At 34.4% G+C, this 14179-nt stretch overlaps 2 protein-coding genes across 2 annotated transcripts; both read left to right on the top strand.

Moving 5' to 3' along the window:
* Positions 1–275: 275 nt before the first annotated feature.
* Positions 276–14088, top strand: LOC139853989 (putative F-box/LRR-repeat protein At3g18150). Its single transcript, XM_071843323.1, is given in 8 exon segments — positions 276–409; positions 1434–1611; positions 1725–1906; positions 11765–12161; positions 13134–13273; positions 13509–13600; positions 13767–13823; positions 13877–14088. Coding segments are annotated over 8 exon segments (1392 nt in total).
* LOC139852076 (uncharacterized) lies at positions 9057–11205 on the top strand. The gene is made up of 5 exons (XM_071841297.1): positions 9057–9270; positions 9491–9579; positions 9730–10053; positions 10163–10276; positions 10762–11205. Exons 1-5 carry the CDS (start codon positions 9057–9059, stop codon positions 11146–11148), a joined length of 1128 nt encoding a protein of 375 aa, XP_071697398.1. The 3' UTR covers positions 11149–11205.
* Positions 14089–14179: the final 91 nt, after the last annotated feature.

Here is a 14179-nt window from a genome sequence, read left to right as displayed (position 1 = left end):
AATTAATCAAGTCTTAACAAGTTTGATTGCTTAACATATTGGAAACATTTAGTCATGTAAATATCAATCTCAATTAATATATATAAACATGGAAAAGTTCGGGTCACTACAGTTATGGACGAAGGTCAGTTGATTCGTGTAGTTCCACCCAAACAAGGCAACGATTGTTCACGGAAGATAAGTATAATTGAAGGTGGGCCGCGGACCGGAATAAGTTAAAATACGAGGTGACGAAGGAAGTGTCGAAAACGGTGTCAAAAAATTTTAAACGAACTATGCGCGATTTCTTCATGAACAACGTTTTTGGCCGCGGAAAGGGGGGAAAGGGAAAAGAAAAGGTTCCGGTGGAATTGCAAAGTAGTGAGGAGGAGGAGGATCAAACTAGGGATTCGGGTGACGATATGGAGATGTAAACAAAACAATTTGTTAACGTTTGTGTAATAACTAAAACTTAAATTCGTAGGATGTTACGTAATAACTTGAATTGTTAACGCTTACATATTGATTCTAATCGTATTTTTAGTTGTTAGTGTGATGTTATTGTTGTTATGTATGCTGGAAAATTGGTTAAAATCAGGTTGCGAAGAAACGCCCGATTTATCGGGTGGGAAACTGTAAAACAGCAAAATCAAGTTCAGCTACTGGAGTATTTGCGGCGACCCCATCGCCGCAATTGCTTGTAAATTCACCATATCTTAATCGTTTAGTTGCGACGAACGGTCGTCGCAAATAGTGGTCGCAATTGGTGCAGCCATAAAACGACGTTGTGGGCCCCTCCGACTTCTCGCCGCAGAAGGGTCGCCGCAATTGCATTTCCATTTTTTTTGCTTTTCTTTAAATCGAGGTGGGTCCCACAGCAACACGTCGCAACTAACCGTCGCAAATACTTTTTACGGCGAATCATAGGAGTCGTTCTTATTGTGACGAGACATCGTCGCAATAGGTCTTTTGCGGCGGGCCGTACGGCTTTTTGCGGCGACCTTCGTCGCCTCAAATGAGCCTGTTTCTTGTAGTGATAAAGCTAAGCACTATAAGCACACATTTTACACACATCAGAACCCGAAGAGGCTCATACCTTTTCAAAAAGAAATCATCTTCAACAAAAGATAGAAGAGAGAAACCGAAGAGGCTCGTACCTAGAAAGCGACACACATAAAAGCTATTTATACCGAACTTCAACTTGATTATACCGAAACAAACACTATACAAACTAACAAGAGATAAATCACAAAAATCGAAATAACACTTGAAAACATGAAAATGATACTCTGAGATCTAATATCTTTAATAAAAACGTCAAATTCTACGATTTCCGCGAATTTACGTCATATGTATGGTTATCTATTAATTAGATCAACAATTGTCCATTAAAAAATTACCTTTAATTTTTATTGGGACTGAAACGTAATTTTCTAATTTTCTTTCTGTTGCAGGTTTGCAGCCATGGAAATGGAAATGATCGAGAAAGAAGCGCAAGTTCAAGAAGAAAAAGATTTAATAAGTGGTTTACCAGATTTTATTCTTGTTGAAATCCTGACTCGTTTATATGACATAAAACTCGCCATAAGAACAGGTACACTCTCCAAACGATGGGAACATATTTGGACTTGTGTTTATAATCTTAATTTCAGTTGTCTTGATCCTCATGGAAACAAAATTGAAAATTCCAAATTCATTTCATCGATTGTAAAGTTGAACAACTGGATATAGCATTATTACCTCAGTCTAATGTTCAGTTTCCACTACATGAGTTATTTTCCATAAATTCGTGTTCTAGGGATCTGAAAGTGTCAGGATGCGAGTTTAATCCAACGGCTGCAATTAGTTGGAAACAACTTAGGACTCTTTGTATTTCAGAGGTGAAGTTAGATGAAGGTGTGATTGAAAATATATTATGTGGGAGTCCGTCATTCACTACTAGAAAATCGATTTTAATGGACGGAGGTTTTTCCGGACGATGGCCATCGTCCGGGAAGAGCTACTACACGCCAAAAAACGGACCCACTAGCACCTGCATGTTTGACCCACTTTCCCGGACGACTCCAAATCGTCCCGGAAGATATTATTTAATTATTATTATTTTTGGCTGGAAAATATTTGGCTCCAAAATGTGGCAATTTTGGCGCCTTTTTCTTTCCGGACGATAAATCGTCTGGGAAAACCTTTCCGGACGATAAGCTTCATCAGTCCAATTTTTGCTATATATACACACCATTTTTATACACAAACACATATCTAAATCATTTTTCATCCATATAAATACGAAATTAACATCGAAAATGCGTACCCTTGAGCCAATGATTATCTCGTTGGAAGTGTATTACGGAAGAGAATTCCGTAATCAAAGGAGAGATTACGATTATGCCCGTAGTTCTCAGTCTATATTCAGAGAAATTGACGTTCGCCACGCAAGTTTAGAGGACTTGTTTTTCTTTTTGCAGGAAATGGTTCCGTTCGAATACACGGATGTGTTGTATTATGAAGATGACTATGTTCCGGAATTGTCCGCTATGTATCTCCGTACCGAAGAGCAGTGGAACGGTATAAAAGAGACACTGAACTGGCGTTCCAATCGCATTTCTCTCTATTTGATTTTTGAAGATGAAGAAATGTATTTTAATTTCGGTCAACTAAACTGTTAAGTTTAGTTAAGTTTGGTAATATTAGTATCGTTTTTATGTTGTATCGTTTGTTTTATTGTCATTTTCTAGTTTTCTGGTAGGCCATGTATCGTTTTATAACATATCAAATAAAATTGTCGTTTTATTTCAATTTACTATAATTAACACTGGACAAACGAAATTAAATAAATCACACATGTAAACACACATGAATTCAATATTATACAAAGACTGTGAATTAATCACTACAGAAGACAAACCGAAAATAAATCACACAACGAAATTAAAACACACTACGAAATTAAATCACACTACGAAATTAAATATTATACAAAGATTGTGAATGACAAATTAAATCACACTACTAACGACGGTGACGAGGATGACTACGAGCATCCGACCGAGTGGACGAATTTCCAGAACCTGAGCTCGATGTTGTCGTAGTTTCAGCAATAATAGGTACCGTACTTAACATACGAGATCCTAAACGACCATTAACTGCACCAATATTAGTAAATAAACGATTCAGAAACGCTCCATATGGAAGAGGTCTTGTTGAGTTATAAAGCCCGTTCATTCTGGAAGCGACTAAATGAGCAATATTAACTCTAATATTGTGAGTCATGCACCAGTGAATGCAAGCTTCAGTCATTGATAAATTATCAACATCTGGTTCACGGTGGTACATGTTACTCGTGATAATTGCATTTCTTGTGACAACTTCAGGACGAAGATAAACGTCAATGATGCACGTATTTACTATGGTCCGGTATTGAACAACAGTACGGCATAGAAGTGTGGTCATTTCATATTTTGGAATAAAATCAGGAAGACCTTGAAGTTCAAAACTGTTATGATAGATCTTTCTACCATCAAATGGAACGCCCAATAGTGCACCGAATTGTGGGAGAGTATACTGTGTTGAGCGTTATAGAGTCGAAACCTCACTGTATCTTCATTAATGAATTGAAAGTTTCTATAGAATTCACGCACGAGTGGAGGAAAAAAGTACTCATCAACCTGAACGAAAGGAAGCCAGTCCATTCTTTCAAATTCTTGGACAATTTCTGGAAGGTCTTCTACATTGACCTCACGACCTTCACTAATAGGTCTAACGATTCCTGGTGGATTCATTGTGTGATAGTGGGAGGGAGAGAAGAAGGTGATGTGTGAATGTGGAAATAGAAGAAAGAAAACTCGGTATAAGTAGAAGGTGATTTCCCTCCATAATTGAGAGGTGATATTTATAGAGGTAGTAGGTGGTAGGTTGTTGTGTCAATAAACACATTTATTGAATACGGCTATTGAATATTACTTTAAATAAAGCATATCTGATTCATGACTTTAGTCAAAGAATCTCTGTCTTCATCAGCTTACATTAAAGCATCTCTGATGCATGGCTCTTTAATTAAAGTTGCTAGGCTATGTCAAATCATTTCAGTTTTCTGATAGCATCTTTGCTCAGTTATCAAAACTGGTAGGCCATGCATCAAGATAACGAGCTCATGGTTATGTTGGTACTTAATTAGGGTGTAAACATTAGTCTTTAGGGTTTAATATTTGAGATTAATTGAGTCAAGTGATAATTCATGAATTCAAGAAACAGTTGTGTTCCCCATATGACCTGGATCCTTTTCTCCAGTGGCCTTGATTTTTTATTAGTTGAAGGAGTATTAAACACGCTTATTAGTCATTTTAAACACGCTTATTAAAAGAAAATACATCAGTTACTTCCAAACTACAACACGTACAATACATTCCAAACTACAACGCAATACTTATAAAATAAACTACATCAATTACTTGAAAATGAAACACAACACAAATACTACAAAACTACAAATTAACATCAGTTTCAACATTTTCGCTTGACGATTTGCGATTTTGAGTGAACGTTCTAGAGCTCTTTTAGACCTTAACAATTCTATTACTACTTCACGCCCCCTTTCAGTGTAGGGCGGATCAATCCAAATTTGCAGTCTTTTGCAACGCTCAGACATCATCAAGATCCGGGACGTACCACCACAACCATAAAAGCGTCGACCGTACTGGTATTCATCCGACAAGCAAGTTTTGACCACCATCTTTGAACCAAATGTTCGACAAAATTTCACAACAAAAGTTTCTTCTGGACCATACTGGTAATGGTGATTCATATTGTGCAGTCACATATTGTTGTTATTAGTGGGTTATTATATAGAAAGAATTTCCCGCCCAAAAGCCATCTATCGTTTTCCAGCCCAAAATTTCCCACCTAAAGTTTCCCGTCAGACTGGATCGTTTAGGGGTAGGTTGAATTTAATTAGGTTTTAATATTTAGTGACGACATGTCATTTCTTTTATCACACTCACCTACTTTCCTGTTTGAGGTGATGTATAATTAACTTTTTACTGCACCTTTTTGCCATTATTCTGAAATTGTACAATGCTTTAAATAAAGGTTTAATTACTTTACAGTGCACTCAGCTACTGCACCCCTCCTTTCATTTATTTATTATTATTTTTAAATATTTTATATTATTAAATAATTATTAATATTTATAAAATTTATTTTTTATCCGTTGGAAAGATTGCGAAACAACACTTTTATTCATCACACAAACGGTTACATTTTTTTAAACTCGAAACAAATTAAACTAAAATACAACACAAAATATTAATCATCTGCAAAGTAGAGTTCACCAGTCATTTCACCTTAAATCCGCATCACAATCGTCTTTATAAAAGTAAACAGCCGTGAATTCACACGGAACTTTTTCCTTAAGAAAGGTTAGCAAGTCTTGTTTATAAATAATTTTTTTAAATTATGCAAAAATTATTATTAAGTAATTTTTAATTAATTACTTACATAATTATATTGTTTTTTAAATTATTAATTTATTTAAAATTTAAAATAATTTTATAATTTATAAGTAATTAATAATAATATTTAAGTAATTAAAAATTATTGTTAAGTAATTTTTTATAATTTATAAGTAATTAATAAAGAAAAATAAATAAAAAAACTCACACAGCCGCGCCTAAAATTTCGTTTCCCTCCATTTGATTCCCGGACAATTTATCGTCCGGAATGGGTCGTCCGGGAAAAGTTTCGGTAGAAAAGCTGAAACTTGGCTACCTTTTTCTCACTTTCACCTACCAAAAAAACTCACAAAACTCCGGTGATATCGAGCGATTTCCGGCGATTTCCCGCTTCTTCCACACCAAATCCAACAATCTTTCATCCCAATCACTACCAATGTATGTTCTTCACTTTTTTCTTTTTTAATTTTGATTCTTTTTCATGTTTAGTTTGTTAAAACCCCAAATCCGAAAATTAGGGTTAACATTTGATAATTGTTGTGGTTATATATGTTTTAGCTTATGATTTTCATGTTTAGTTTGTTACTATGCTTATGTTTGATGATTCCTTGAATATTTTGAGGCTTTAAATCCGAATTTAGTTAGTAAAGTGGTGGGTTTTGTGATGAAATTGTCAAGAACATGAAATTGTTGTATGACATTATGTTTAGGTTCATGAATTTCATGCTTAGTTTGTTAAGTTGCTTAAGTTTTGATTATAATTGGTCCTAAAATCCAATTTTAATTAGTAAATTGATAGGTTTGATGAAGAAAATGTTATGTACATTTTTAATTAGAAAAATTAGTATAAGTATATAATTATAAGTATACAAGTATAAGTATATAATTATAAATGTTATTGTTTATGTTTATGTTTATGTTTATGTTTATGTTTATGTTTATGTTTATGTTTATGTTTATGTTTATGTTTATGTTTATGCTTATGCTTATTGTTGTATGCTTATTGTTAGGTTTAGTGGTTAATTTCGAAATAGTTCTACCTTAGGTTCGAAATTAACCAATCCTATAGAATACCCGTCCAAGGTTAATTTATTAGAAATTAACTTTGGAAGGTCCCCTTTTTGGGACCGCTTTCTGTGTATTTTGTCTCTTTTAGGATGTGGATGCGTATTACAAATTTACTAGTTACGAAAAATTTGGTAAACATTTTCCCTTTACTCCTACAAATATGCGTTTAATACGACATATTTGGGGAGTTTAGGGGAAATGCTGCCGAATTTTTTCTAACTAGTAAATTAGTTGTACGCATCCATAGTTGAGACAAAACATTCAGAGAGTGGGTTAGGTTGCTTTCCATAGTTGGACTACCCGGCCTTGATTAAAAATATAATAAGTGTTATTAATTTTAAAGTTTTTTGTTGCTTTAAACTTGCTTTAATTAGGTAATTGTTATGACGATTGATAAGAGTTGGATTAAAATACGACATCCATTTGATCCTGACTTTACCAGTGGTCTTGATGCATTTATTGAGAGGTGTGAAAACAATTTGAATTCGCTCGGTAAGTGTAGTTGCCCGTGTAAACATTGTGGTAATACAGTTTTTCTTAAACCTAAACATATAAAAGAACATATTATTTTAAATGGGTTTGAACCCTCTTATACTATGTGGCGGTATCACGGTGAACTACCACAACCACCCGAAATACACAACACAACGAACTCTCTAAGAAATTTCTTGCACAATATTGAGTTGGAGCGAGAACCTAATTATGCGGCTGAAGATCCGAATGACGATGAGACTATGGATGACACGACCGCAACTCTTCTTGAGGATTTAATTGACTCCACCCAAACCGAGCTATATGCTGGTAGCAGGTTGTCCTCATTAGAGTTTTTAGCCAAGTTAACACACCTTAAGGTCTTGAATAGATGGACGAATACTTCATTCGACCAATTGTTATAATTACTCGTACAATCACATCCTCCAGATAACACAATTTCGAAATCATTTTACGAAACCAAGAAGTGGATGAGAAAGATCGGTTTAGGGTATGAAGCGATACATGCTTGTAAGAATGATTGTTGTTTGTTTTATAAAGAATACAAAGATTTGGAAAACTGTCCAATATGTAACGCGAGTAGATGGAAAGATGAACGCACATCGGGGGAGAAAGTTCCTAATAAAGTTTTGCGTTATTTTCCAGTAACTCCAAGACTAAAACGTTTGTACAGTTCTAGATACACTGCAAAAGATATGATTTGGCATGCTACTGGGCGGTGCACTGAAGATGGTAAGATGCGTCATCCGGTAGATGGTCGATCTTGGAGAGAAATTGACAAAAGATATCCGGATTTTGCACGTGAACCCAGAAACGTTCGATTAGGGTTGGCTGCTGATGGTTTCAATCCATTTGGCAACATGAATAATGCTTACAGCATGTGGCCAGTAATATTGACAACGTACAATACACCGCCGTGGATATGTATGAAAGAAAGTTCTCTCATGTTGACTCTGTTAATTCCTGGTCCTAAATCACCTGGAAAAGATATTGATGTTTACTTGAGGCCTTTAGTTGATGAACTGAAGATTTTATGGTCCGAAGGAGTTGTTGCGCATGACTCAGTTACAAACACGTATTTTCAAATGAAAGCAATGCTTATTTGGACCATAAATGATTATCCTGCCCGTGGTAGTTTGTCCGGTTGGAGTGGCCAAGGCTATAAAGCATGCCCTACATGTAACGAGGATACTCCTGCTATGCGTGTAGAAAACAAAATTGTTTATGTCAGTAACAGACAAAAACTTAAACCGAATCACCCATACAGAGAAAACTTACAATTCAATGGTAAGGTTGATCATACCCCAAAACCTAGAAAGTTCAAAGTGCACGAGAATTAAAAGCAAGTTGAAGATTTGTTGCCAGTTGGTAATGCCGGAAAGAATCATACAAATGGACTAAAAAGAAAACGTCCCCCTAAGTGTCCTCACAACTGGACTAAAATTTCTATTTTTCGGGAACTTGAATATTGGAAATATCTTCCACTACAACACAACTTAGATGTCATGCATATTGAAAAGAATGTGTTGGAGGCTATTTTGGGTACCTTATTAATGAATGACAAGTCCAAAGACACTCACAATGCACGAGTTGACTTGGAAAAATTAGGAATTCGAGAAGATTTGTGGCTCAAACCTAAGACCGCCGGTAAAAAGGATGGGCAATTCTTGAAACCTCATGCACAATACTTCTTAAATTCCGAAGACAGGGTAAGTTTTTGTAAATTCATTAAAGAAGTTAAACTTCCAGATGGGTTTGGATCAAACTTCAGGCATAAAGTGAACAAGGATAATAACAACATTACGAACATGAAATCTCATGATTGCCATATCATGATGCAACGATTATTACCGGTCGGAGTTAACGCGTTTTTGCACCCTACTATTTCTATACCAATAACGCAGTTGTGTGCATTCTTTAAGCAAATTTGTGCTCGAGAGTTAATGGTATCAGATATGTTGAAAGCTCAAAAACAAGTGGTTAAATTGTTATGTACTTTCGAGTTAATTTATCCTCCAGCTTTTTTTTGACATAATGATTCATTTGGTAATGCATTTACCGGAAGAGGCTATAATGGGAGGGCCTGTTTACATGAGGTGGATGTATCCAATTGAGAGATACATGAAAAAATTAAAAAATTATGTTAGAAATAAAGCTAAGCCTGAAGGTTGTATAGCTGAGGGGTACGTTGCCGATGAAGCATTAACTGCATGTTCAATGTCCCTTGAAGGTATACAAACGAGATTTAATCGTCCTGACAGATATGCTGACGGGCCATCTAGGTCATGTGAGTTTCGTGTCTTCAAATCGTTATGTAATTTTATCAGTAAAGGTGTGTTCAAATCTCTGGCCCGGGATATTCAGGATAAACTTCACTGGTATGTACTCAACAATTGTTCTGACATTGACGAATACAAAAAGTAAGTCATTTTACTAAAACATGAGTTTATAATGACTTAACTACGTAAACGTTGCTCATACTAACAATTCTTTTTGAACATTTACAGTCAATTTAAAACAGAGTACCCCAAAATATTACAAGTGTTGGGCGGATGTGCCATCATCTTTCAAAGACGACGTCTGGGTTGATATACGCGTAAGTTTAATTAATTACTACATACATATATATATATATATATATATATATATATATATATATATATATATATATATATATATATATATATATATATATATGCGTTTCTTATATATAATCTTTTAATATATTTATTACTTTTTATCGTAGAATTACTTTCAAATTGATACATGGCTAGAAGGTGAGCATGCAGCTGAAATCCGAACGGGTATTAACAAGATTGCGGCGGGACGATGGAAAAACGCAAAAAGTGAGTATATTGGTTATTACGAATTCCTCGAAGAAGAACATCCGGATGATATAAATTTCATTCGTGCGAACCCACCCGAGGATTGTGAAGCCCGAGAGTGGGAGCCTTTTGTTGACATGATGCTTGACGAAGCATATCGAAAGCGTTGTGCTCAAAATAAAAAAAACCGGGCTGAAGTCAAATACAACAGTTTGCATGGTGCCAAATCGATAGTTAAACATTTGGTAAATTACTTACACCTACTTGTTTTTAATGTTTTATATAAATGATAAAATGTAAGAAAATGGGTTATTTGATTTTATACATTTAAGTTATTTATTTGTGCGTTTGTAGAACGAACGTCAAGCCAAGAATGCGGAAATCGGTCCTATAAAAAATTACAAGATCTTGCACAAACCCAAGGATCGTACCAAGTGGAATGATTCGTTCATACCGAAAATTAATTACGTAAGTGATACATTTTTATAGATTATGGTGTACTTCTTATAAATATAAGTATAAGTCAATTGGTATACTCCGGATATATATATATATATATATATATATATATATATATATATATATATATATATATATATATATATATATATATATATATATATATATAATGGTCTTGTAAGTGATACATTTTTATACGTATGTATGTATATATAAATAATGATATGTTAGTAATATTTATATTTTTTTAACTTTGTAGATATATATATATATATATATATATATATATATATATATATATATATATATATGTATATGTATGTATGTATGTAAATATAAATATATATATATATATATATATATATATATATATATATATATATATATATATATATATATATATAATGGTCTTGTAAGTGATACATTTTTATACGTATGTATGTATATATAAATAATGATATGTTAGTAATATTTATATTTTTTTAACTTTGTAGAAACGAATGAAGACGTTGTTAAAACAATTTCCCGGCACCGACGAGGAAGTTATCATGGAACAAGTTTTGGGCGAACGACCGGGACACCAACGCGGATTGGGCCCGAAGATGCCAAAGTCGGTAACTAATTCTGAATCTTCATCGTCTACCGGTCGGAGTCGTCAACCCGAAATACCACCACAACCATACTACACGGCGGCCGACATTGAACGAATAATTGCTTTTAATAATATGCAAATCCCGGACGATGTTCGACCAAGATTTGGCTATCCTCCCGGTACTTCCACTACCGGTACTTCCAATACCGGTACTTCCACTTCCGGTAACCCGAGCTCGAACGATGACTTTGATAACGATTTGTATAATGATGGATTTGACGGTTTGTAATTTGTTTGGTGTGCGTCAAGACAATTATGAAATGGTTGGTACGTTTTGTAAACGATATTTTATTTTGTAGTTTTTCGGATATTGTAATGCATGTTTGGATAAGTGTATGTTTCAAGACTTTTGTTTAGTGTTATTATGGTATTTTGTGAATTCGTAATCGTTATTATATAGTAGGTTTTTAATTTGTAAATGTGCTGGAAACTGCAGAATTTGTGCTGTTTTATTAGTCTGGAAATGCAGAAACCAAATCTGCTAAAACAGCAGATACTGGCTTTCCCAGACGATAAGTCGTCTGGGATTAGTCGTCCGGGAAAAGCATTATGCGTCATTATTCCAGCATTGTTTAATGATTGAATAAAATAAATATTAGTTTAATATTAAAAGGGAGAAACGACTTCTCGTCCGGGAAAAGTCGTCCGGGAAAAGTCGTCCGGGAAAACCGTCCACGAATGCAGTGTTGAAAGTCAAAGTGGGGCCCACGTACGCGTCTGGGAAAAAAATCTTCGTCCGGGAATACTTTCAAGGACGGACTTTCCCAGACGACCATTCAGGGACGAAAAGTCGTCCGGGATCACTTTCGGGGACGACTTATCGTCTGGACTTTTCGTCCGGGAAGACCTCGTTTCTAGTAGTGATTGGAAACTTTGAAGTTGGAAGACTGCTATGGTTATAGGCGACTCGATATTAGTTCAAAGAGTGTTAAGAACTTGGTGTTTGCTGGATACTGGGTTCCTCCTGCATATGATCATTTTGAAGATGATGATATTATTGCAATCAATGCTCCATATATTTTATCACTGAAAATCAATCTTTATTTGCGCTTGTGGAAGCTTTGGTTGCTAGATGTGTCTTCTTTAGTCAAAGCTGACTTATATTATAAATATGTTGGGCGACGTTATGAGACGGCATATGATGATGAAGAAAAAGAAGAAGAAGAAGAAGAGATGCTTCAAGGAATGATACTCAAGCTTCGTCATGTCAAGGAGCTTCAAATTGGAGATGACTGTTTAGAGGTAAAATTTTTAACTATTTACAATCTGTGTCACTGTAAAAAAAATTTATCATTAGCTTTAGGGTAGTTTTAATGAAATTGTTTGAATGTGATTATATTGAAGAATTAATGTTAGATATTACTACTTGTTACATACTTCATTAAATTCGATTTACTTCATTAAATTTGATTAATTGACCCAAAGTAACTTAAAAAATGAAAACCATGTACGAATAAGTCATCCGTCATACAAAACTGATGATTATTAACATGAACAGAACTGATGTTTATCAACAGTAACATGACATAAACAAATGCTAATAAATAGTAATTTAAATATTAACATATGGATGGACGCGCTTGTGTTGATCCCGTAAAACAGATACACACCTGCTGTAAATGAAGTGGAATTGACAGGTCACGGATCATGGGTCATGTTAAGACAGCCCATTTAGTCTTAATGGGTCATGGTTCAAAATGGACCCATTTAACTTGTGGATCACAAGTCTGCGAAACAGCCCATAGATGGGTCACCTGTTTTGAACTGCCCGCTATCCTGATGTTACAGCAGCCCATTAATCATAAAGGGTCATGAGTCAACACAGACCCACTTAACCATCTCTCTTTAGAGCACAATATCTCATTCACTACAACATATCTCCGGAAAAATTATATATCATTGTGACGCTCGTGTCAAGAGCTACGTAACCATATAAAAGATTACTCGTAAGTATTATATCTATTTATACATATTTAGGTCCAAAGTTTGGGAAAATGCATTAGAATATCCACTTTTTCCAACAAATCAGAACTAGTTTACCACACACACTTAAACACTGATTATTTCAATATCTAGTTGTAATTATAACTTTAATGGCACATTCAAATACTCCTTTTAACTTACAACACTAATTGTATTGACTGTGAGCAAGCAAGTATGATCCCACATGTGTATGCTTGCTTCTTGTTAATCGTTGTTTTTTTTTGTTTGAAGGCACTTTCTAGGTTGGAAGCTAAAGGTTTCATTTTTCCATCAAACTTGAAGGATGATGTTACTTCATCTGCATACTCTTTAGAAGATTTAATGGAGACAAAATTGAAGCTAATTACTCGGCTTGATTTGATTAGTAATAAGTAGAAATTGGGAGATGCTATTACTTGATCATGGTCTTGAAGGCAACAAGCTTAATTGATTGAGATCACTTAACAGTTTACATTCATGTTTTGCTACACACTTTTTATTATGCTTTCCAATATCCTAATGCATATGAACTTGCTACTCTCAAGTGATTTTGATTTACCTGACAATGTGTTTTGGCTTTCAAATTTTTTTTTTTTTTTTTTTTTTTTTTTTTTTTTTTTTTTTTAGTATAAAAAATCTTCTCGGCCCCAAAATGTTTATCGATTATTTTGTTTTAACTATTGGTCATCGAATTCCACTGCCAAACCTTCTCTATGCATGTGCCTCTTCTGCGTTGATGAAATCTTAAAAACGTTAAACTTCAACCAATATAAGTCATGTACATTAATACTCCGCAGTATTTAATAAATTTAAAAACGTTAAACTTCAACCAATATTTCTATATAACCTTCTTCTTCATACTTTATTTTTATTTTATTTAATCAGGTTATGGACTCTACATACTTGACGGAAAACGGTCACGAACGGAGACTTTGGTTTTGGGTTTAACATTAACAATTTCTCTGATCGTGTTTTTCATATTAAAATTATTTCAGAACTTCCAGAGTCTACAATTGATGGTGAAGGTTGTACCTGCTTAGCTGATTGGGCTCGAAATCGAAAACGACGTCGTGAAGATCTTAAAAAAGATAATGGTCAGTTTTCTTTTTTTCAATCGCTAAAATTTTGGTTAATTCGTGAAGATGAAGGTGAAATTAAGATGATTAAGAAGATGACACAAAAATGCACTCACATGCTTTGCAGATGACTGTTTAAACGGAAAAAATTAACAACGTTAGCATATATAACAAATACCTTATTTATCAGGTTAACAAGTTAAGTTGATTTACATTAATACA

Source organism: Rutidosis leptorrhynchoides, chromosome 6 (assembly GCF_046630445.1).
Source record: "Rutidosis leptorrhynchoides isolate AG116_Rl617_1_P2 chromosome 6, CSIRO_AGI_Rlap_v1, whole genome shotgun sequence".
NCBI classification, from domain to species: domain Eukaryota; kingdom Viridiplantae; phylum Streptophyta; class Magnoliopsida; order Asterales; family Asteraceae; genus Rutidosis; species Rutidosis leptorrhynchoides.
The sequence above is the reverse complement of the archived record's forward strand: the minus strand, read 5'-3'. Positions and strand labels throughout refer to the sequence as shown.